General features: G+C 39.2%; 1 protein-coding gene across 1 annotated transcript; it reads right to left on the bottom strand.

Moving 5' to 3' along the window:
• Positions 1-8,656: 8,656 nt before the first annotated feature.
• Positions 8,657-17,488, bottom strand: LOC112784366 (uncharacterized). The gene is made up of 18 exons (XM_025827545.3): positions 16,857-17,488; positions 16,019-16,538; positions 15,592-15,852; positions 15,237-15,328; positions 14,616-14,825; positions 14,136-14,534; positions 12,962-13,140; positions 12,787-12,880; positions 12,624-12,680; positions 12,038-12,178; positions 11,822-11,893; positions 11,188-11,298; positions 10,864-11,010; positions 10,632-10,760; positions 10,393-10,494; positions 10,229-10,308; positions 9,761-9,886; positions 8,657-9,561 (listed from the first exon to the last, which is right to left on the bottom strand). Exons 1-18 carry the CDS (start codon positions 17,355-17,357, stop codon positions 8,997-8,999), a joined length of 3,786 nt encoding a protein of 1,261 aa, XP_025683330.1. The 5' UTR covers positions 17,358-17,488; the 3' UTR covers positions 8,657-8,996.
• Between the last annotated feature and the right edge of the window lie 9,321 nt (positions 17,489-26,809).

A 26,809-nucleotide genomic window follows, 5' to 3' on the forward strand; every position in this document is an offset into this window, starting at 1 on the left:
GCAGGTTCTCCGCCCGGTTCGCGCTCAAGCTTGGCGTTTCTCCGCGACAGAACAAAGTCTCTTTCATCGACCAACGGAAGCCGACGTATAGCACGGAGCCGCGCATCCTTGCACGAACATTTGGCGCCCACCGTGGGGCTCGAACCCCACCTCGCTCTTTAAGTTTCTGAGGCTAACGACGTAACACCCTGCTTTCTACTTTTTCTTCAGGGACCAAGCCATGACGGACCACTCAGTGACGCTTTCTACCAATCCGACCAATGCCGACCTCCTAGCTGCGAACGCCGCCCTGCTTGCGGAAAACCAGCGGATGGCCGAGCAATTGGCAGAGATGCAGAAAAATGACGAATAGAAGGCCAATAAGAAAATACACACAGATCAGCATGAAGAACGTCAGTCAGAATCTAACGTGAAGACAGGGGAAACTATCCCCAAAATGGCACGACGACGAACGAATCCTTTTTTAGAAGAAATAATGAGTTTTAAAATGCCCAAAAGTTTTACACTTCCAATGACCCTAACGCCGTACAAGGGGATCGGAGATCCTAAAATCCATGTCACGAAATTTGAATCAATGATGTTTCTTAATAGCGACTCCGATCCCATCTTGTGCCGGTCTTTTCCTACTTTCTTAGACGGGGCCGCCCTATTATGGTTTTCTAACCTCCCTGCAGGTTCAATAACAAGCTTTGATGAATTTGCCAAATTATTTATTAATCATTTTGCAGCTTCTAAAATTTATGTGCGGGACTCAGACTACCTCAGCACGATCAAACAAGGACAACACGAAAGTTTGAAGGAATACATGATGCGGTTCACAGAAGCAGCAATGCAGATCCCCGACCTTAACCCTGAAGTGCAATTGCATGCCATCAAAAGCGGCCTTCGCCTCGGGAAATTCCAGGAAGCAATCGCAGTGGCAAAACCAAAGACACTAGAGGAATTTCGAGAAAAAGCCCCGGGCCAGATCAAAATCGAAGAACTCAGGGAGGCACGGAGGAGCGAAAAGCCGATGAAGAAGGAAGAAGAGAGGCCTCATCGGCCCATAAGCAAAGACTCTAGAAAACCATTCAAACTAGCGCCAAAATTCGACACGTACACAAAATTCAACACAAAAAGGGAGGATATAATCAAAGAGATCCTGCACAACAAGTTGATCAAACCACCAGTCCGAGCAGGATCATACCAAGATCAGAAGTACGTGGATAAAAGCAAACACTGTGCTTTTCACCAAAAGTTCGGCCATACCACAGACGAGTGCATCGTGGCAAAAGACCTACTGGAGAGATTAGCCAGGCAAGGGCTCTTAGACAAATATATCTCGTCAAGAAAGCAGCGAGATACAGAAAGAGAAGCAGAAAGGGATAGCAGACATAAACAGGTCGAAACACCCCCATCCAAGGGGATCATTAACTACATCTCAGGAGGCTTTGCTGGAGGTGGGACCACCACCTCGGCAAGGAAAAGAAGTTACCGAGCAATGATGACAATGGAAGGATCTCGCCTGGAACGACAAGCATCAAGTCCGACCTCACGCATCGACTTCAGCACGGCCGACCTTAAGACAACCTATCCGAACCTTGATGACCCAGTTGTCTTCTCAATTCACATGGGGGAACTAACAGTAAAAAAGGTCTTGCTTGACCCAGGGAGTAGCGCCGACGTCTTATTCTACTCCACCTTCAAAAAGATGCATTTCAGCGACAACGCACTACAACCGTCGCCCGGAGAATTGGTAGGGTTCTCTGGGGAAAATGTATCGGTATCCGGGTACATTTGGCTGAGAACAACAATTGGAGAACCTCCACATACCAAAACACTAGATATCCAATTTCTAGTGGTCGATTGCCCTAGCCCTTATAACATCATTCTAGGACGTCCATCATTAAATGCTTTTGGTGCCATTGTTTCAACTGTTCATCTTTGTGTGAAATTTCCCTTGCAGAATAACACGGTGGGGACGGTTTACGCCGACCATAAGGAGGCAAGGCAATGCTACAACGCAAGCCTCAAAACCGTAAAGAAGGAGGAAACACCTCGAATTCACACTGTCTATAACTCGGAACACATACCAACGCTGGCCGAGCTAGACCCCAGAAATGACAACAGCCGTCCAACACCAACAGACGACCTTGAACAGGTAAAAATAGGTCATGATGAGAAATTTACTAACATAGGATCGGCATTCATTGCAGGACAGAAGGCCGACCTTATCACAATATTGCGAAACAACGCCGACCTGTTTGCATGGACGCCAGCAGACATGCCCGGTATCGACCCTAACTTCATTTGCCACAAGCTGGCCGTCAATCCTAATGTCCGACCTATACGACAAAAGAAAAGAAACTTGGGAGACGAAAGGAAGAAAGCGGCAGAAGCAGAGACCAAAAAGCTCCTGGAGGCAAGGTTTATCCGGGAACTTCGATTCTCAGCATGGCTAGCAAACGTCGTAATGGTACGAAAAAGCTCGGGAAAGTGGCGCATGTGCATGGACTTCACCGATTTAAACAAAGCATGCCCTAAGGATGGTTACCCCTCCCAACATAGACAGATTAGTAGACGACACCTCGGGATTTCCAGTGCTCAGTTTCATGGATGCCTATTCCGGCTATAACCAAATTCTCATGCACCCGGAAGACGAAGAAAAAATAGCATTTATCACAGATGAAGGAAATTTTTGCTACAAGGTCATGCCCTTTGGGCTAAAGAATGTGGGGGCAACATATCAGCGGCTTATGGACAAAGTCTTCAAAGATAAGATTGGTAGAAACATTGAGATATATGTGGATGACATGGTGGTAAAATCAACTTCGAAAGAACAGCACAAACACGACCTGGACGAAGTATTTGCACAGCTCAGAAAATACAATATGAGACTAAATCCAGAAAAATGCGCATTCGGAGTCAAGGGGGGCAAATTCCTTGGCTTCTTGCTGACAAACAGAGGTATAGAGGCGAACCCCGACAAATGTTCAGCCGTAATTAACATGCAATCTCCTAGAAACAAAAAGGAATTCCAGCAACTCACAGGTCGGCTGGCAGCTCTTTCTCGGTTCTTGCCAGCAGCAGTGGAAAAGTCATACCACTTCTTTAACACCTTAAAGAAGTCGGACGAATTTGTCTGGACGAAAGAATGCGAAGAAGCTTTCACCAAATTCAAAAACACCTTGGGATCACCGCCAATATTGAGAAAGCCAGAACAAGGTAAGCCCTTGCACCTATTTCTTTCAATTTCTACTAACACAATCAGTTCGGTACTTGTAACAGATGACAGCAAAGAACAACACCCAGTATATTTCATAAGTAAAGTCCTACAGGGTGCTGAAACAAGGTACCCGACGATAGAAAAAGTAGCATATGGACTAATCGTCACAGCTCGAAGATTTCGTCATTACTTTCAGGGGTACCGAATTATAGTTCGGACCAATCAACCACTCCGGCAGATCCTAGCCAAGCCCGACCTAGCAGGAAGGCTAACCAAATGGTCGTTAGAACTCTCAGAATTTGACATCACATATCAGTCCAGAGGATCCCCCAAGGCCCAAGCTCTAGCCGATTTCATCTCAGAATTCACAAATGAAGTAGAAGAAACAAAACCATGGGAATTGTATGTGGACGGAGCATCCAATGACAACGGATGCGGAGCAGGAATTCTGCTAAAAGACGACCAAGGTGTATATGCCGAACAGTCAATCAAATTCCAATTTCAAGCAACAAATAATAAAGCCGAGTATGAGGCGTTATTGGCAGGACTAAGACTCGCGAAAGAGGTACACGTGCCGAACTTGCAGGTATATTGCGATTCCCTACTCATAGTTCAGCAGGGGTAATTTTCAAACCAAAGATACACTCTTGAAAAAGTACCTACATATTGCTAAGGACATGATAAAGGGTTTTCAAAAATTTGAAATAACACATATACCACGGGAACAAAACTCTAGAGCAGACATATTATCTAAATTAGCAACACATAGAGAAGATCAGCAATCAGGAAGTTTGGTACATCTCACGCTAACAAAACCTAGCCTAGATTTGCAGTATGTCTTAAATTTGTCACAGGGTGAAGATTGGCGAACACCAATAATACACTACCTGAAGACGGGAATCGTACCAGAGGGTGATCCGAGGTCTTTTAAAAGGAAAGCAACCTAGTTCACCCTAATCGGAGATAATCTATACAAACGTGGTTTTTCCCGACCACTGCTTAAATGTCTTGCAGGGGAAGACACCAGATTAACAATAGACGAAGTCCACAAGGGCATTTGCGGACATCATATCGGAAGCAGAAGCTTGACAACAAAGATCTTACGTGCGGGATATTATTGGCCGACCTTAAGGTCGGACTGCACAGACAAGGTCAAAAAGTGCGAATCATGTCAATAATGCTCGCCACTGATACACAACCCAGCCGAGGCGTTACATACATCGGATGCAACTTGGCCATTCCACAAGTGGGGCATGGACATCCTCGGACCATTTCCTATAGCGCCAGCCCAGGTAAAGTTCCTTTTGGTAGCCATCGACTACTTTACAAAGTGGATAGAAGCGCAACCACTTGCAAAAATAACCTCGGATAAGGTACAAAAGTTTATTTGGAAATTTATCATTTGTAGATATGGTATGCCACGTGAAATTATCTCTGATAATGGTAGGCAATTTACTGACAAAAAGATTGCATCATTTTTAACTAACATGAATATTAGACATTATTTCTCCTCTATTGAGCACCCACAGACCAACGGGCTCGCAGAGGCGGCTAACAAGGTAATTTTGCAGGCCCTAAAGAAAAAACTGACCGAGGTTAAAGGTCGCTGGGCCGAGCTAATACCAGAGATACTATGGAGTTATAACACAACTCCGCAATCAACAACTAAAGAAAGTCCTTTCCGCTTAGTGTACGGATCAGAATGCGTGATCCCTTTGGAAATCAGTCAAGGGTCAACGAGGACCGAGCACTTCAACGACAGTTCTAACGAACAAACTCGGCTTGCCGAGCTTGACATCATCGATGAAGAACGCAATCTTACGCAGTTAAGGCAAAAATCAATGCAACTAGCTATGAATTGTCAGTATGACAAGAGAGTGAGACCAAGGACCCTCCAGGAGGGAGATCTGGTGCTCAGACAACTAGAAGATGTTCGGAAGCCACCAAGCCATGGAAAATTGGCAGTAACATGGGAAGGACCTTTTCGGATCACTAAGGTCGTCGGAAAAGGAGCTTATCGTCTGGAAACATTGAACGGGACAGCATTGCCTAACACATGGAACATATCATCGCTCAAGTACTATTATAGTTGAGACAATATTGTAACATACAGGGTGGTCAGGTACTCTTTTTCCTAGCCACGAGGTTTTTCCCTAAGGAGGGTTTACTCGGGTAGGTTTTAACGAGGCCGACCATCCTGCACACCTCAAGCGTGAGGAACAATTCTATCTAAATAAAATCATACGTTTGCCACATGACATGCAAAAAACAGTAATAAAAGCTGGAGCCATAACATATTAACAAAAAACAAACTCCGAAGTCATAGATCGGAGAAAAAGTTGATGAAGTTGGAATTCAAACCAACAACTTTTCCAAAATGCATACAAATTTAAAACTACTTTCTAAAAACAACAATTAGAAACTTCAAACAGGCGGGGGCACGTTCTCATCGTGATCCTCGCCAGCCTCATCCTGAACCAACTCGCCATTGACGACTATTTTCGTCACATCAAATTGACGAACATCAAACTCGGGATCAAACAAAGACACCTGAGCAACAGCTCGGTCAAACCCCGAGGTAAACATCTCTATACCTTGATCCTCCAGCTCATGAATCCGAGCGGTCATCTCACCTTTCGTCTTATCATTATCTCTAATTTCGGTCTGAAACAATCGAATCTGATCTTGAAGGCGAACAACCTCTTGCCTTTTCTCTTCCAATTTAGCAGAAACATCAAGAACAGATTTTTCTTTTTCCTTCATTTTCGCCGTCATTTCAGTGATAGTCTTTTCTTTCTGTTCCACCAAGCGCTCCAGAGTCGCAAACTTATCAGCCTCAATCTGCCTCTCTGCTCCAAGCAGTTCAGTAGTACGGCCAACACATAGTAGACGGGAGGCAACAACCTGGTCAAAACAATTGATGTCAAAACAAATAAGACAAAAGAAACAGACAAGGAGAAAACAAATAAAGAAGATACCTGAACATATTTTCCCAGAGCTTCCAGCCCAACACGACGCGTGAGCGCCATATCCCCAGGAAATTGAGATGCCCGATCAGCAAGCTCGGCCAAAGGAAATTGGTCGCTCCACAAAGAATGAGCATTGGCACCAGGAATGAAACCATGAAGCTTGCGCTGACGATCGAAAACAGTAGTAGTAACCTCAGCCACTGACTTATCTTCCTCGGACAGCATCTCCAAGGAATCATCAGGTACCCCCCTCTTCCTCTTTGAAGTAACAGGCTGAGCAGTCGAAAAAGCAGCACCTCCCTCATCAACATTCTGAGCAGCAGAGGCACTAACGCCTTTCTCCTTCTTCCTATCAAGAAAAGATTGAAGCCTAGAGGAACTCAGATGTGGTACTCGTCCACCTACAAACAAAACAAAAACATCAGTCTCACAAACAGGAAATCAATACCAGAAATAAACGTATACATTACCTATATAAGCACGCAACCCTTCTCTATCATTATCTTTTTCAAAACTTAACATCTTAGGGATTGAAAGGCACTCGCCGGAAGCAAAGTTTTTCACCAGAAAATCAACAACCAAATCTTCCTCGTCACTCCTATACGCCTCGAGTACTTGCCTAGGCTCGGAACACCAGTACAACGGGAATTTTTCTATCAGCTCTTCATCAAGATAAAAAGGATATTCCGTCTCTATAGATCAGACTTTCACAAATAGAGATTTGAAATTCTTAAACGACGACTTGTAGAGAAGAAATATAGAATGGCCAAGAAAACTACTCAAACACACCCACAAACCCTTCCGAACCCCTTTCGATTGAAACAAGGAAAAGAACACACCAAGAGAGGGAGGATACTCAAGGAAGGTCATTAAACATTGATAGGCCTTTAGAAAAGCCCAGGAATTAGGATGTAACTGGGAAGGAGCAGAATTCAGATTAGTCAATATGTCACACTCAAAGGAAGAAAAAGGAAACCTAACGTTTAGTTCAGAGAAACACGGAGTGTACATATAAAAGTACGCCCAATCACCCCTACGCTCACAAACCCTATCCTCATTAGAACAAGGGAGAAGCTCTACAGCAACGTTACTGCCATCCTTAACCAACTGCATCGCACGAAATTCTTGAAGAGAATCGGAGCTACCATACGAAGAAGCACGGGTCTTAACATCATCGTGAACCCAATGGTAAAAGTCATGTTTTTTAACCTCAACAACCTTCAACTTTTTCTTTTTCATTACAGACCACAATCACGAAAAGACGTAGAGAAAGAGTAGAAGAGGGATGAAATGAAAAATCTAACCTTTGGAAGTCATTTTCTTTCAAGTCAGAGGAAAAAGGAATGACTTTTCCAAGAATACCAAAGCCTATTACAACCCACTAACAAAGTGGGAACGCAAAACCGAAAACCACAGAGAAATCAAGGGTCAAAACCGGTTCAGTTACAGTAATTAAGTGACATAATGACAGCACGTTTCCCTACAAATGAGGGACAACACCCCACTCAAACCAATTACTCCAACAAACATTTTTCAAAAAAATAATTATTTGTCTCAAATTCAAAGCGCGCGCAACGTTGAGCTTGGGGCTGGCATGACTAAACCGAGATATAGGTCGTCCTGAAAGCTCAACTTGCTAGAAACTAAATACCCAAGCAAGTCAAGCTTGGGGGCTATGTACCATACCTTATAACTCGGAACTGCCACCCTATATCTCGGCCACGTCAGCCACGTTAAACAAGTAAGCATCAGATAATCACGATGTGATAACAATCCCAAGGATCTCGATTAAAGCCGAAATCCACTCTAACAAACCATCAAATGAAATCAATCTACAACTCTATAAAACGGCAGTCACCAACTCAAATAGCCAAGGCAACACTTGAATACACTTGTACACACTTCCTACGCTTATACTCTATTTTATAACTACTCTCCACTAACTTGATCGTTGGAGTCCTTTTTGCAGGTTCTCCGCCCGGTTCGCGCTCAAGCTTGGTGTTTCTCCGCGGCAGAACAAAGTCTCTTTCATCGACCAACGGAAGCCAACGTATAGCACGGAGCCGCGCATCCTTGCACGAACAATATATATATATATGAACAACATATATAATTTGAAATTTCTTCCTATCATATTTATGTTATTTGAGTTATGAATTTGAGATAATTTTTTAATTTTTTATGAATTGAAATTAAATTTTATAAATAAACTTAATTATTAACGAGTCAAACAACAAAAGAGACTTAATTTTCACATGTTGAACTTGAGCTTACAGCTAGTAGCGAGCAAAAGCAAATGGCAAGTAAGCATCTAGATGGTGACATGGTGTTATGATTTATGATGCTAGCTAAATTTTCATTTGCTTAATTTTTTATTTTATTCTTATTTTATTTTTCTTTCATTATTTTTTCTAGTATAAACTCTCCTCTTGTTGTTTCTTGGGGTTTTCCGATAAATGTTTGTAGAGTGGCCCGATAAATATTCTTGGATTTTTTTTATTTGGCTGCTTCTGTTTTGGATTTGATTTTGGTCAACTCTAGTTTCGGGCATCTAGGCCTAACATCCAACTTGAGCTTTCAGCTTTTATTGAGTATCTAGGCTCACCATCTAGCTTCTACAACCTATTAAGTCAGAACAAACACAATACAAGCCTCCTACTCATAATGGCTCTAACCTACTGTAGAATCAACTTTTGTGGTGTACACATTTGGGGGAGGACAAAACAAAAGAGAACAATAAAATCGTTTTCATAAGTAAACAGAACTGCCGGATGGTTAGTTATCTACCTCGTCAATGATATACCAATATACATTGACCCTATTCACATTTTCTTTCCGCTGCCTTTCTTCTTTAGTTTCAAGCTCTTCATGGACAGCACACCAGAAGTGCTCTTACCTTCAAACTTTTTGGTCATCTTTACAACACTTGACATACCCTTTCTCGCTGCAGCACGCTGCTGTGGTCGGCGACTCATCATTTTTCTATCAAGTGGCCAGTATGCATATGGTTCGAGCTTGTCTTTCCTCTTCACATCTCCCCTGGCTTTCTTGCTAGTATATTCCTTTCCCGTGTAAGCCCACCCGGAGTCTGATGTTTTCCTTCGCTTCTGGGCTTTAGTCCCACACCTCCCAGACAAGTGACTATCAGGCTCACTCCTAGCATCATACTCGGGTTCGTCAGGCTTTTCCTTCCTCTGCTTCCCTTCCTCGCGGATAATCAAACGTCCATGGGGATCTAGCTCCATCTCATCACCTTCGGACCTTGATTTCCTTTTTAGATGCTCAGATGATCTCAGAGCAGACCATGCTTTCTTGCGATCAAGCAAATCAAGTGGTTCATCATCTGATTCGTCCTCAGGCAGTTTCTTCTTTAGCCTGATGTTGGACCTACAGACAACCAAAAATTGAGAACAGTCCAATTGAAGTTACAGAACAAATCAAAAAACATTTTGCAGTAATATATTAAGTTGGATCTTACAAAATGTTTGATCTATGCGAATTTAATCATTACATCTTAAAAAAATAAGATAATCAGCAAAAGAATCCAGCCAGTAATAAGAATGGACAAGCAGAAGATGCATCCTACCTCACTGAAGTTGCTGCTGATCTGCTCCTGCCAGAGATTGTCTTGGCATTTAGATAGTCCCCATAAGTCCCGTCAATTTCTTCATCAAAATCTGAAAAGATTTTTGTATGATTCCACACACTGTTTCTGAAAATAAGTTTACATATATTTGTCAGACGCATAAAAAACTTTGTGCATAATAACAAAAATCACAAGACTAGTCACAACTTCAATGCCAAATTAGTGCACAAAAATGTTGTTTTAAAATGGTAATTGGTGCATCATACTGGATGTAACTGTTCTAGTTAGTCAATAAACATAACATAAAAGTTCACTTTGCTTTCATATATCAACAATTATACACACTTGCAAAATGATACTACGTCGATGTGAAATTGGGTAGAAATCCAAGAGTCACATGCATAGGTTTCTGGTGCTGAAACTATTTTTCCTATTCCTAATAATGCAACCAAATACTTTGACTGATACCTGGACTTGGTTGCTTTTGAGAAATGTGTTTTAGTTTCCTCAGATTTAGCACCCCGTTTTCTCTTTTTCTGTTCCTGGATCTGTTACGAAATGGATTGAAAATCTCAGAAAAACTCTTCCAAAGGAAGGGGGGAAAAATACACTATAATGCTTGCCCAAATGACCTTGCATATGTTGGTAAGAAGTTTCGTATGTTCTTTAGGTATGACATCTTTAACAGCACCCAGTCCACACTTTGTGACAAGCATTCCCAAGAGAAGTTTAACCTGCAAAGAATTTGAATGTGTTAGCACTTAGCAGTTTACAGCATGAACAAGCATCTACAAAACAACAGTCATCCATGATAATGTATTTACGAAACTGCAGTTTTCCACAAAAATACCACGTAAAATAACCAAGCAACCTTTGCTTTAAAATGATTTTGGGTGCTGTTTTGCCACTTCAACAAACCCTCCACTATGCTCTGTAGGCGCACTTTCAACCCTTCTGCTTGTGATTTGACTACTAATACCTTCAATAAACCCAAATTTGCCTGCAGCATGACATGAAAAACATACCTAGTCCTGAAGTTTAGCAAAATATCATTTCCTTCAATCATCACTAGTAGGAAATCAATCAGATAGAGAAGGACAAACCTTAATTATCTCTGTATTTTCTGTTTGGAGTTGGAGCCAGTTGAAATCAGGTAAAACAAGATCAGAGAATTCATATGATAAACGAGCTAAACTTTTTGCAGTTGCACTTCTCATATGTGAAGTTTGTCCACCCAGACCCCTAGCAATCTAAGCTCATGAAAATCTCACAAAATCATTACCCAATGAGGGAGAAATATAAATGATGTGTTCAAGACTAAAGAGTGATGAGTTAAATGCTGCACATCACATCAAACAGAGGAAATGCAGGTGATATTGATTATTAAGAAACTAAGAAAGATGTAAAAAGCACAAGTTAGATATTACCTTGTCAAAAAACTCATGTAATTTTTCTCTCCCACTTCTCTCCTCATCTCCAAGTACATGACCAATTTGGACAAGTATATCATAAGCCCTGTTCCTGGTTTTTTTATTAACCTGCAAAGATACTCTTCAAAATTTAGCACAACAGCAGCCTTATGAAGGTGAATTAAGAAGCTATTTTCGGGTGAATCTGATGTTCATGCCAAATAACATTCACAAGTGCTCCATATTCAAAAACACATTGAAGAATAATCCCCCACTGTTCATTGACATAATCAATCCAAGAACAGCCACAACATACTATAAAAGAAACAGTAGGACCGATATATTGAATTTGACAGGTGCAAAGACCAAAATGAAAAAAAAAAACATTAAAAGAACAAGATTTTATTCAAAAACAGTCAATAACACAACAAAAACAATGTCCACATTCGTAATGATAGAAAAAGACCAAATACAAACTGATTAATAATATTTATCAATGCACTGTTGCAACAACGGCTCACATTTAGCATTCAAATAAAACACCACACTCTAGAAAAATGTTGCTTATACCTACATGAACTAGAGGGAAAATTACCAGTTGAAGACATTGCATGCCAACTCATTTTGCAACATTCCACAATTACCACATTACCTCTTTAACAGCAATTATTATTTCGGCAAGTAAAACTTCAACATCTTTTCTCCAGAAGTCCTCCAAACTATCCTGCAGGCAATGCATGCCTTCACATTATTTATGCTTCACATAGTCACGCTAGGTGATGCAACAAACTCTACAGCTTATCAGATGCATCATTACAAAAATAACTCAAGGTAACAAACAAGGAAGCAAAAGCACATTTTTTAATACCTCTGACTTTGAAGCCTGAATTATTAAGAAGTAAAGGCAATCAAGTCTGTGACGTTTGGCAGAAAAATGGCATAAATGAATAATTTCAACCATCAGCTCAAAAAGTTCCTTCAACTTTGAAGAAACAAAACGATCAGAACTCTGTCAAGAAAAACACAAATTAGAAAGTTTAAGCCAACACTACTACAACAACAAAGGCTTGTCCCACTAGGTGGGGTCGGCTACATGAATCAAACGACGCCATTGAACTCTATCATGTATCATGTCCACAGAGAGACTATCAAAGAAAATATATTTGCAACACAAAATATAGCTCAGCAGTGAAAACACCAATTAAAGGTAGTTTCTCATGCTCCAAGAAAGAAAACATATAGTGGTGAAATATGTAAGAATCACTCCAACTTAACCATTGGACAGGTAACCAATCTATCAATATTATTATGCATTCCCATCAAATAACAACACTAATTGAACCATTGTGGCTACAGTGATACAACATCAATACTTTTTTATGAATATGCTTTAATCACATCAACCAGACTTTTTTGGTTAACCAGAAAACCAAATTAAATGTTGTATAGACTACCTTGAGAATGATTGAAAGTGCTTTGTATGCCTTCTTCTGCATGACACCTTCGGCGTCCTGCAATTAATTAGAACTATAATACTTCTAACTTCAAATGTGAAAGGGGGTTGAAGGAACTACTATAATAGAACAAAGTTAAATACACTTTTAGTCTTAGTCAGACCTTTAATGCTGGCTTTATTGCATGATATAACGCATCAATCCCTTCATCTGTTAAACCAGGCAACAGGAAAACTGCAAAGTCAATGTACTGTGCCCTGGGATAGAAAGAAATATGTTACAACTTTACGAAGTACATCCATATATACACAATTCACAATATAGATGACTATGAATACTTGATAACTAATGAAGAAATTTCTTTTGATGCTTCATCAATCTGCATAGAACTGATATTCTGGGAATCGTCTACTCTGCCGGCCTCTTTAAGGCGTTTTCCAATCTCATTCATTCTGTAGATGAGTAAATTCCCCACAACTGTGTTATCTGCTATGGAAGCAATATCACCAATAGTACGCTGCACATGGACAAAAACCATCTTCATAAACTTGTTGCACCAGCCAAATGTAACAAATAAATTATCCATTCAATTCAAAGACAATCTAAAGACATGTCCACTTAGTATACTCACTAAATGGATACAGCATACCATGAAATATTCATATACCAAACAACCCGTCTATAGAAAGACTAAATAATTAAATAACAGTATGCAAAAAACATGCTTTCATTTTCACACTAGTGGAGGCATATTCTTTGGCACTGACATAAGATGGGTTTGGTAAGGTTTTTGCTTTAAAAGTTGCTTATTTTTCTTGTTTTTTCAAATATGGATTTTCAAAAGTTGTAGCAAATATATTTGATAAAACAAAAACAAAATAAAAGTATCCTTTAATAAGCACACGCTATAATAATAGTGTTTGGTAAAATTGCTTTAAAATTTAAAATGACTTTAATAGACACAAATACAATAAAGAGTTAGAAATATCCAGATATTCATTAACATATAGGGTTTTATATTAGACTCTTTAATTTTGAAAGGGACAAGCAAGCTTCGAAAAGTATTTTCACAGATTCTTGCAAAAGCACCCCTAATTTTTTAAAATTGAAAGCAAAAGCACATGAACTTGTTGTTTTTACTAAACACAGCGTATTAACTAATGCTTTTGAATAGCCCAGATATTTCTCCAATAAACGTACAGTCTCTATCACTCCTATCAAGTGATTGTACAGAAGAACATAAATGCCGAAACCAAGTTACACAAAATAAGGATCCCCTATGAGCATTACATGGCAAACAAAGTATTGGAATATTCTAGAACAAATCAATTATGATAATGATGAATATCACATGTAGCCAGCAGTAGGAAGAATCACAGACCCACCACATAAGCAGAATGTCTAACGTCTAATTATAAATTATCTTCTATGCTGCGATCCACTAGGGATGCATAATTACTGCACACCTGCTAAACACTGAAAAAACAATTCCCAATTTACAAAGTTTAGTACCTGCAAACAACCACCGTCATCTTTTGAAGGCTTCAGGAATACATCTGCCAGAGCAACTAGTAAGTGCTTTGCAGATGACTTCAGAACGTTCAAATTGTCCCTGGCAACCTGTTGCGAATAACAGACAAGACTTTGTTTGTCTATATCTTGCCCATTAAAATCTGTGTTATTTGCTTCCACAGCATTCTTGTTTTGTTGAATCAGAAGCTGCAAGCTATTGCATATTATTCCGCGAACCTCAGGTTCCTCTTTTATCTCTCTGCATAAATGTCCTTGCAGATTCACGAAACATTCAGCAGTGTCAACAGGAAAGTTGCAAAACGAAGGCAGCAAAGACCACAAAGTGTAAGCAAGGGCATCTGCATTCCTTGATGAAACCTTGAAACCTTGCTTCTCAAGCTGCACAGCACAGAAAGTAACAAAAATCTCTGCAGGAGACTAATACTGCAACTCATAAATAAATAATAAATTGTTTCCCACCTTTCGAGCCTTCTCCCTTATACGTTCAATCATGGGCAAAATTTCTTCTTTAAAATAATTTAAACTTGCACCAATAATATACTGTTTCAGGATTGGAAACAGCCAGATATTCGCATCCAACAAGTCTTCAGCTTCCAAATTCAGAGGTATAAAGGACAGCAATCGGTCAGGTCCCATTGCAGCAAGAGCTGATCCAAAGCATTCATGCAACTACAAGATGTAGAATGTACTATACATAAGTAATCAGTTGCCCAAAGAAAACTATAACATAAAAAATAGTTCCAGAATCTTGTCAACAACATACTAATGGGCGAATAGACTAAGAAAGGAATTGAGAAAAAAAGGTTTGCTCCCAATTCTTGAACAATCATAATAAATATATAAATCAACAGAAGTTTGCAGCACATAGTAGCTATTCTGTTATTTGCTAAGCACACAATCATCAGCATTGACAGCACCAAATGTCCCTATTAATACTAATTACAAGGGCAAACATAGAAATGAAACGGCTGCTAAAACCAACCCAGTCACTTTAAAAACCTTCATATTATAACAGAATACAAAATATATCCAACTCTTTCCTGGTCAACTCTAATAGAAAACCATTCAAAAATAGGATACCTGCTTCTTAAAGGGAAAATCTCCTTCATGCAGCTTTTGCACATCTACCAAGTTCTTGAGTATTCCTCTCATAAAATAAGGAGAACTGTTTCCTGTATTGATGATAGCAAAGTCCCAAATATAAGTAATTTGCAGTATATACATTATTTTAAGAACAAGATTACAAAATTGACTCAAAAACAGAGGTGAGATAAATATCGATAATTTAATCACACCATCCATGATCTAGACAAATTAAATCATAATCATAATTGTTAAATTAGAAATAATACTCCCTGGCCTCTTAGTCTAATCAACGACAAAAAGAGGTCGTCAGTGCAAAAAGGATAATGGGATCTCACAGCAAACAAAGTACCTAATTTATTAAACATAGCTGAAACAACTTGTAATACTCTGTCCCAGACAGCACTATAGCGATAATCAAGTAAGCTCTCAACAATTGCACAGATTTTTTCAATAATGGTTGGTCCTGACTTCCACGATCCTCTGTCATCACTAAAAGAGATCTGATCCACTCCCTCCTTAATCAAACGTGCATCAATACAAGAGTTAATCATGCTCTTAAAGGCATCAGTGGCTGCATATATTGCCTCTTCATGATCAGATGCCAAAATATCTGCATATTCAAAGGAAAAAAACAATACTTGAGGAAGTACCTTTCGAAACAGGTAAGCACATATGAACACACATGCGTGCACAAACCATGAACATGTGACAGAGAGCATTAAGAAGTGCAACATAATTAAATCATTCAAAAAGGAAAAGTGGATATGATATCTTACCTTTGAGAGCATTAAAGACAAGAGGGAGCTTAACCACACATATTCGTCTTTTGAGCAAATAAACTTTATTCATTCCAGTAGCGAGCAAGCGAGCAGTAAATGTCATTCCCTCTCCGGAAGTCTCATTTGATGAGATAGAATGAGCCAACAAGCACAACAACTCAAGTAATGGGTCGGGCGAAACTTCTGATGTTGGGTAAAGACAAAGAAAACTCAAGCCATCTGTTATTCGCCTTGTGACTAGAGGTTCATGCAAATTCAAGAGAATTTTGTAGTTCTCGAGAATGCTGGTCTTGTCTTCCAGCGACACAAAGGGAAGATTCTCTTTCAAAGCATCAAGAATATACAGAACCTGCTGGGCTCCCACAGTTCCTTCACTAGCATTAGCATCTGCTCTATGAGCCAGCAGAGAAAAACTTTCCAGGAGATTTTTGACTCCCTCACTTGCGGAGGCTAAGAGGGAAGATTTTTGTAAGTTTAGCAAGACGTCACGAAGATACAAATGAGATTTCCTTCTAACCTGATAAAAGATTTAGTTAGCATACACAAGATTCAACTATGCACCACAGTTTAGCAAACATTCAGTATCCTTAATAATCAAGAACAGAAGAAGAAATCTAAAAGAAGAACAAAAGCTATATGCAAGACCCAACCATAGGTAATGTACAATTCTTATTAGAATAGGATCAACTAAGCATAAAAGTTGTAAGAACTTGGGGACATCGCCAACAATATCCTCATCAATGTGAAACCTTTATCGTGGTATCATCACTCCCATATCCATTGATTTTCACAAACTGAAAATTCGGTTTTTGAAGTCACAGAGAAGGTAATATACCTTAGGTCGTGAATCAGTAAGGAACCCCAACAGCACAGTGAACAACGGAGACACATCGGACCAATTCACACTGTCCCTTCTAATCAACAAATGCGAAAGGCACTTCAATCCTGAAACCATGACACTCTCTGATTCCCTCAACGACCGTAGAACTCGCACCACCAGCTCCGACAAGAACTCCCTCTGCTTCTTCAGCACCGCAGCGGGCACTCTCGGGATGAGGAGGGATATAACAGTGAGGAGGGCGCCGATGACGTGGCTGGGAGGGTTGGGTTCCACTGACATGCGGTCCAGGGAGGAGCATGCAGCGCCAAAGTAAGCGACAGGGAAGGACGCGAGTTTTTGTTCCTTGAGCTCCTGAGACATAGCCCCGATTACGGCGCAGAGATGCAAGTGGCTTTCCTTGGTGGAACCGGAGAAGCGAGAGAGGATGGAATAGCAGAAATCATCGTTTGAACCTTCCCCGAAGAAGGATGGTGCATCCATGTCGAAGTCGTCCATGGAGGATGATGCAATAGGACTAGTTGCTGGAAAGTGCAGTGAAACGCTAGGTCCGACGGCAGTCACGGCACAAATGTTTATGCACTGAAGGTCGAGTAGGTTGTTTGCGCGCCTTTCTCGGAAATTTTTTTTTTAACGATATTTTTTAAAAAAATAAGATAAAAATAATTTTATATTTAGATATATTATCTAAAAAAATTTATTTATTTATTAATTATGTTTGATTAAAATAAAATAAAAATATTTTTTATTTATTATGTAAAAAATATTTTAAAAAAAAATTTTTATAAAAAATATAAATTATAAATTCTTAAAGAAAATTTTTTTATTTTTCTAATATTTTTATTTTTACTATAAAAATTTTTTTAAACCACTAAAAAATAAAAAATAAATTTTTTTTTTATCAAATTTTTTTTTATCAGATTTTTTTTGGTGTGTACCAGGGTATCCATCAGGTCGGAAGCCCAATGACTAATCCCTCGGGTACTGCAGAGGCACACAAAGTGGGCGACCCTCCCAAGCAAGCAAACTCCATTCCCATCCTCCAGTGAGTATCGAACCCGGGAGAGATGGTTAAGGGACACAGACCCTCATCCATCTGTGCCAACTTGCGTTGGTTTTTTTTTATCAGATTTAATAGCGTTTGAACAAGTAGTTTAAGTAAAAGAGGTTAATAAATTAGAAGGCTTTTTGGGCTATATTATACTGCAGTTGATTGGATCTCTCCTCCTGCTGGCATAAGAGGACATTCTTATTCAAGATTGTGGCTAACGGTCCCCTTGCTCTATTTTCCTGCTGTTTACTTGCACCTTTTTTTTGTTGTGGACCGATTCAGGTGGGCCAAAACACTCAGCCCAAACATCACTCCCCTACAATTAGGATCGGAAATAAGTCGAGAAACTAAAGTTCAACTCATGAAAATTGAGCTTGACTCACGGTTTAATTCATTAATAATCGAGTCTATTTTTTAAGTTTAAGCTCGACTCATCGAAGGCTCATGATCTGGCTCAAACTCACGAGATGACTCAAATAACAAGAATCATTCTATAATTCTATATCAATAAATTAATATATGTAAAATTATATATTACTATTTTAAATATATATATAATTGAGTCGGCTTACGAGCTAATGAGTTGAGTTTATCCAAACTTAAGTTCGACTCATTTAATTTATGAGCTCAATTCCAAACTCAAGCTTGGCTCACTAGCTCATGAATTCAGGTTATCGAACTATTAACGAGTCAAACACGAGCTGGCTCATGAGCTAGCTTGACTCACTTTGAGTCCAACCTCTAATATACACCCGTTCCCACTTCCTGATGCTATTCTAAGATCATATTTGGGTGAACTTTTAAAAGAAGATATTTTTTGAGTTATCTTTTTTAAAAGATCTTTTAAAAAAGTAAAAGTAATTCTATGTTTGAATATCTCATGTAAAAAGATCTTTTTATCTATCAATTATATTTGGGTATAACAATATAAATGTATTTATTTATTTATTTATTATACAAAAAATATCTTTTTTTAAATATTTTAAAAAAGATATAAATTGTACCTTCTCAGAAAATATTTTTTTCATTTTTTTAGTATTTTTACTTTTATTACTAAAAATTTGTTAAATATACCAAAAATTAAAAAAAAAAATCTTTTCTATCGATATAATGGCACCGAATAAGCACTAATTTAATCATCGAGTAATTACCCAAATCAGTTCCCAAGAATTTTAAAAGCGGACATTTTAGTCCTTAAAAAAAATTAATACACAGATCAATCCCCAAAGTTTTACTCTGGCAGACAAATCAGTCCGAGTCTATTTTTCGGTAGGATAATTACTCAAATAAGTCCCCAAAGATTTTAAAAGCGGACATTTTAATTTCAAAAAAAAGTTAATACATAGATTAATTCCAACATTTTTTTGTCAGACATAATAGTCCCCGTCCATTTTACTTTTGCTATATGTCAACATTTATTATTATTATCTTAGCTTTGTGCATGTGAATGATGACACTAGTATATTAATACACTCTTTTCATTGGAAACAAGCAAGGTAAATAATGATGCTTTGAAATCCAAATTAAAATATTTTCTTTTAATACAAACATATTTTTTAAAATAGGACATCTTTTGATTATATTAAATACAAAAATTTCAAATGATTTCAATCTTGAGTTTCTTGCAGAATAATCTCTGATAATTGCATCATCGTTGATTGAGTGACTACATATATATACTTTTTATATTTTTTATGTAAAAATTCTTTTTATATTATAAATATATACATAACAATCTAATAAATAAATTTATCATTGTTTTTGCCAAAAAAAAAATAAAAAATTATAATACAGTATTATTGTACAATTAGATTTATTTTGGTGTTAGCACAATCTGTGTTAATGTTATTATTATGCACTTAAGCACAAACTTTTGGTGGTAATGTTATGGTCTTAGCAATTTTGATTTCCTTGTATTTCATGTTAGTTTTATTATTTTGTGAGTATTAGTTTGCACTTGGTTCCTTTCATTCTTTTTGTTAATGATGCAATTCAGTTTAACACACAAATCTACTACATTCACTACTAAATAAATAGCCACAACAATATCAACACATCTTTCAAATAATAATGCTACATCATATTCATTAAAAAACTCTATCCAACATCTATCTATATGTTCTTGCCCTACCTGACCAAACAAATTAAACTCATAATCAAATTCAGTATAAGTCTACACATAATTATGCAAAGAAACAATTCAACTCTCTTCATATGTCCTTTCATTATCATTTGACCTCCATGTAGCATCTCAGTCTGAACATTGGTAAATCTTCTTTTTAAACTTTTATTTGTATTGTCTATTGATGTACTATTTGCAAAGCATTCCTCCACACTAACTGCTTCTTCATCAGTTTCATCCATCCATTAAAAATAATGACACCCAACATTCTTCTTTAAGGAAGCAAAAGATGAAGAATTAGTGACTCATGGAGATTTCAAAGATGAAGCAAAAGAAAGGAAAAAGAAGAACTACGTAAGGGATCTGAAGATCCTCCCCCAGATGTCTCTCCTCTTATGAGCAATCTCACTTATTTAAATCTTAGATTTCCTAATAATTCAAATTCAAAAACTAAATCTTTTTCTTATCTTTTAGAAAGATTAAGATAACTAATAGCAATAATTCCTAATTAAAACTAATTCAAATCAAATCCTATCTTATAGAATCTTTCACAATCTTAATCAAAATTACATCTTCCAGAGGGTTTGTGGGCTTGCTTGGCATGTAATTAGGCTCATTTTGAGTCTTGGGTGTGTCACTTGCTTGTTTGGGCATGCCACGTGCTGTCTTGGGTATTTTGGGCGTACCACTTGCTGTCTTGGGCGTGGCATGCCATGCAAAGATGAGGATCGTTTGCGGCCCAAACTAAACGTCCATCATAAAAATAAGCATATCATTTCAAAGTTTTGGATGTTAGCTTTCCAATGACATTGAAACTGTCTCATTTGAACCTCTCTAGCTCAAGTTATAGTCATTTGAGTATGAAGAAGTTAGGATGGATAACATTTATAAACTTCTCCCAATGTTGATTTTCTTCATTAGCGTGGCACGCCCTTCCACCTTTTTCCAGGGCATGGCACGCCCTCCACTCTTGGACTCAAGCATGGCACTCTCTCCTTGTCTCGTGGCATGCCCTCCTTATGATTTGCTGCAGGGACTTGGTTTTGGTTAAGGCATGGCACGCCATTCCTTGGCTTTATAGGTCGTGGCATGCCTTGACTTGCATGTGACATGCCCTGGTCTTCTCCCTTTTGAGTGTGGCATGCCTTGTTCCTTGCATGGCATGCCTAGTTTCTTTCTTATGGGGTGTGGCACGCCCCTTGTCTCATCTAGGAAATGGCTCGCCCTGTGATAAACCACTATTTTATGATTTATATTGTGTTTATTTGTGTGGTTTTATCATGATCCTTACCCACTTATTCATTAATTTAGCATGCATTTATATTTCCTTCCTAAAATTATTACATGATTGAAAACTACTTCCTAGAGACTTTTAATTTTGTATTTTTTATTTCTCCTCTATTCCATTCGATGCCGTGATCTGTGTGTTAAGTGTTTCAGGCTTTATAGGGCATGAATGAGTTGGAGATTGGAAAGGAAGCTAGCAAAAATGGAAGGAACACAAGAAATTGAGGAGATAACCAGCGAGAAGTGACGCGGTCGCATGGCTCACGCGACCGTGCGAAAGAGGAGAAATCGCAGTGACGCGGCCGCATGGCTCACGCGGCCGCGCGGATTGGAAAAGCTCGAGCGACGCGGAAGCGTGGACGACGCGAACGCGCGGCTGGGAAAAACGTGAATGACGCATTCGCATGAGCGACGCGATCGCGTGACGTGCGCGATCTGCATAATTTGCAGATTCACTGGGGGCAATTTCGGGCCCTATTTTGACCCAATTTTCGGCCCGAAACAGCAGACTAGAGCCAGAGAACATGCAGAAACCAAGAGAACATTCATTCTACACAGTTTTTAGTTTTTAGATCTAGTTTTACTCCTCCTCTAGATTTTCTCTCTACACATTCATAGTTCTTAGGATTTTAGTTTTTCTAGCTTTTTGCATTGGGATATTGAGAAGAGTTATTACCTCATCAAGACTTCGTCATTCTAGTTCGTTTTATTTACTTGGCTTACTCTTCCATGTTCCTTGCTTTGTTTAATTTTACCATTGGAATATTTTTAGGATTATTTAATACAAGGATCACTTTTATTTTTAATTGATTATTTTTAATTTTTATTTACAATGTCTTTCTTTAATCCGTTTTCATATGCTACGAATTTTACCTTTACAATGAGTGAGTAGTTCTCTAACTTGATGGGGAGTTGATTGAAAGGAACCCTTGAGTTGGAAGGTTCAAGAGAAAGATTGTAATTGGGTTATTGTTGGATTGCTCTCTAATTCCTAACACCAATCCTCCCCATAGTGGATTGGGACTTGTGAATAGAACAGTATTCCAACTTGTTTTACCTTCCCTTACTTAGTAAAGGATAACTAAACGAAATAACTCTCAATTGTCAACTAATCTTAAGAATGTTCCATCAAGAATAGGGCTTCCATGTAATCAACTCCCAGTCAAGGCTTTTATTTACATTATTCAATTTCATCAATTTAATTTCCTGTTTACTCAACTCAACCCTTTTCAAAAACATCTGATTAATAAAATAGCACCCTTTCCTGCAATTCGTTAGGAGACGACATGGGATTCATACTCCCAGTATTTTAAATTTCAATTTTCTGTGACACCTTTCTAAATTGAGCGGTGGATTTCTGGCGAGTTAAGAACTATACTTGCAACACATATATTCTAACAATTTTTAATTCACCAATTTCTGCCTGCATCAATTTTTGGCGCCGTTGCCGGGGAGTTGCAATAGAGTGCTAAAGTTATTAATTAGAATTTATTTATTTGCATTTTATTTTATTTTGCTACTATGAGCTGCTTGTTTCTTTCGTCAAATGACGCGTTCACTTCCTGATCCGCGCTTGCTAATATTCGATCCTGAAATTGAAAGGACTATTTCACGAATAAGGCGAGCTCGGCGTCGGTTAGTCCGCTCTGAGGGAGGATCTGAAAGTGAACTTGAGGAAGAAACCAGCTCCCGTTCTACTGATTCGGTTGGTTCACGTGCAGACGACATGGCAGCTAGGAGAGTTACCATCCAGGAGGAAGGAGCCCCTGATTTTACGATGCAACCGTTTCAAGCGCATCACCCAGCAGTGGCTACAGATTTCGAAATAAAGACCGCACTGCTCAATTTGATGCCCAAGTTTCATGGCTTACCTGCTCAAGAGCCTATCAAGCACCTGAGAGATTTCCAAGCAGCCTGTTCTACTGTCAGGCGTGATGGTACAGATGAAACTTCAATTTTGCTTAAAGCTTTCCCGTTTTCTCTTGAGGGAAAAGCAAGAGAGTGGTACTACACTCAACCCCTTGCAAATGTATCCAATTGGGATACGCTCAGAAAAGAGTTTTTGGAGAAATTCTTTCCATCTGAAGTTACTGATAAACTGAGGAAAGACATTTCCACGATTGTTCAAGATGACAACGAGACTCTCTTTGAATACTGGGAGCGCTTCAATAATCTTCTGGAAGCATTCCCCCACCACATGATTGACAAGATAGTGTTACTCAGCTATATCACACAGGGCATGAGGCCCCAAGACAAGACCACATTGGAAAGTGCTAGCAATGGGTCTATGAAGAAGTACAAGACCACTGATGAGGCATGGCAATTGATCAGCGACTTAGCTGAATCTACTAGGAACCACAGACAAAAGTAAGGTCGTTCAAAAGCCATTGCAGAAGTATCCTCTAGCAGAGAGACTGTTGCTCTAACTCAGAGTATCTGTGAGATGACCAACTTACTGAAGCAGATGCAATTGAATCAACAAGTTCAGCAAGCTCAACCTTCTCCAGCACAGCAAGGCCAACAGTTAGTCCCACAGAGAGTCTACAGAATTTGTGCTGATTATAGCCATTATACTGATGAATGCCCGCAACTCCAACAGGAAGACAACATGGTAGCATCCACTCATAACTTCTATGACTGCCCTAACCAAGGGTACAATCAAGGTGAAAATCATAACCATGGATGGCAGGACAATTCTAACCAGAATTGGAGGGACAACAATAACAGAGGAGGCAGAGATAATCAGGGAAATCAGAGGTGGAATAATAATAACAACAGGCAGCAGAACCAACCTTACAGAGCACCTCACCTGAGGCAATCCCAAGGACCACAGAATACCCAACAGCAGACCTCTCAATTCACTCATTCTTCTTTATCTCCTAATGAAGAGTTACTACAATCTTTTGAGAGGAGACAACAGACCATGGAAAATAACATTATGAATAACATTAATGCCAGTCTGAATGGTCTGACCTCTACTTTGCAAGCTCTTGTTTCACAGATTGGATCAATGCAAAATTCCAGTAACCAACCTTCAAGCTCCACTGGAATCCCCTCTCAACCATTATCCAATCCAAAGGGAGGCATTAATGCCATCACCCTGAGGTCCGGAACCACACTGCAGGAGAGGAATCAGGAGGAGCCAAGCTCACAAGAACACGCCTCAGCTGAAGAGGTAGTAGAAATAGAAGATGTCGAAGAAGAAGAGGACATACAGGACATAGCTGAAGAAGAAGAAGTGCAACCACAAGAGGAAGCACCAAAAGGCGCAGACACTGCAGAAAACACTACTCCCATTCCCTTTCCACAACTTGCAAGGAAGCCCAGGAAGCAACTAGAACCCGATCCCAAAATGGTAGAAATATTCAAAAAGGTTGAGGTAACCGTTCCTCTTTTTGATGTTATTCAACAAGTACCTAAATATGCAAAGTTTCTAAAGGATTTATGTATACATAAGGACAAAATTCATGAATTAGAAACTATTCCTTTAGGTAGTTCCATATCTGCTTTAATGGGAGGATTACCTGAGAAGTGCAGTGATCCAGGTCCTTGTATAGTTAGTTGTACTATTGGTGGAGTAGTAATTTATGATTGCATGCGTGATTTAGGAGCCTGTGTTAGTATAATGCCTTTGTCTATATATGATATTTTGAGGCTCCCTCCCTTAAAAAGGTCGGCAGCTCGTTTTGTGTTAGCAGATAAAAGCATTATTACAGTGGCTGGAGTTGCTGAAGATGTTTTAGTGAACATTAAAGGGCTTACATTTTCCATTGATTTTTATATCCTGGAGATGCCCCATAATGACTCAGATAAGCCATCATCAATCTTACTTGGAAGACCATTCCTGAAGACATCAAAATTCAAATTAGATGCTTTTTCAGGAACATACTCTTTTGAAATAGATGGCCGAATAGTAATCTTCAATCTGAATGGAGTCATAAACAACCCTCCAGAAGATCATTCTATCTTCCAGTGTGATGTCATAGATGAAACTGTAGCTGCAGTTCACAAGAAAGAATTAGAAGAGAGGCACACTGGACAAGGTCCAAGTGTGGGGACCCTCTTAATTGACAATGAGGGCATTTCGCCATTTTCACAAGCTCCAGATAATCCAGAGCCTGCCCATGATCAGAAGTTAGAGTTGAAACCCATCCCTCCACATCTCAAATATGCTTATCTTGAAGATGAGCAGAAGTTTCCGGTTATCATTGCAAGGGAACTTACTTCTCAACAAGAAGAGCAGTTACTTAATGTACTGAGGAGGCACAAGAAGGCAATTGGGTGGAGTTTGGCAGACATAGTAGGCATCAACCCTCAAGTATGTGAGCACAGAATATTTTTAGAAGAGGGAGCAAGACCTGTCCGTCAACCCCAAAGAAGATTGAATCCCACTATCTTGGAAGTTGTCAAAAAGGAAGTGACTAGACTATTGGAAGCAGGTATCATCTATCCCATTTCAGACAGTGAATGGGTTAGCCCAGTACAAGTGGTGCCCAAGAAGTCTGGAGTCACTACAGTGAAGAATGAGCATGGAGAGCTCATAGCAACTAGAGTTCAGAATGCTTGGAGAGTTTGCATTGATTACAGGCGTCTCAACCAAGCCACCCGTAAGGATCACTATCCACTTCCATTCATTGATCAAATGCTGGATCGCCTGTCAGGTAAATCACATTATTGCTTTTTTAGATGGTTACACAGGTTATTTCCAGATTCATATAGCTCCTGAGGATCAGGAAAAGACCACTTTTACATGTCCTTTTGGGACTTATGCTTACAGGAGAATGCCCTTTGGCTTGTGCAATGCACCAGCTACTTTTCAAAGGTGTATGATGAGTCTTTTCTCTGATCTTATTGAGGACTGTATGGAAGTTTTTATGGATGATTTTAGCATTTATGGTGATTCTTTTAGCCTTTGCTTAGATGGATTATCTAGAGTATTGGATAGATGTGTCAGTACAAACCTTGTATTAAATTTTGAAAAATGTCACTTTATGGTAAAACAAGGGATTGTACTAGGACATGTGGTATCTAATACCGGCATTTCTGTAGACCCAGCAAAGGTGAAAGTTATTTCTAGTTTACCTTACCCCTCTTCTGTGAGGGAAGTCTGTTCGTTCCTTGGCCATGAAGGTTTTTACAGGAGATTTATTAAGGACTTCAGTAGGGTAGCACTTCCCTTATCCAGATTACTGCAGAAGGATATTGAGTTCGAGTTTAGTGATGATTGTAAACAAGCGTTTGATAAGCTGAAGACCGCCCTGACTCAAGCTCCAATTGTGAGAGGACCAGACTGGAGACAGCCATTTGAAATCATGTGCGATGCTTCCAACCATGCAGTAGGAGCAGCGCTGGCTCAGCGCGAAGAATTTGATTTAGAAATAAAGGAGAAGATGAAGGCTGTACATGACCAGAACATCAAGAGGAAAGAGTTCCAACCTGAGGACTCAGTCCTCCTTTACAAATCACGATTGAGGCTCATGCCAGGCAAGT

Source organism: Arachis hypogaea, chromosome 20, assembly GCF_003086295.3.
Source record: "Arachis hypogaea cultivar Tifrunner chromosome 20, arahy.Tifrunner.gnm2.J5K5, whole genome shotgun sequence".
NCBI lineage: Eukaryota > Viridiplantae > Streptophyta > Magnoliopsida > Fabales > Fabaceae > Arachis > Arachis hypogaea.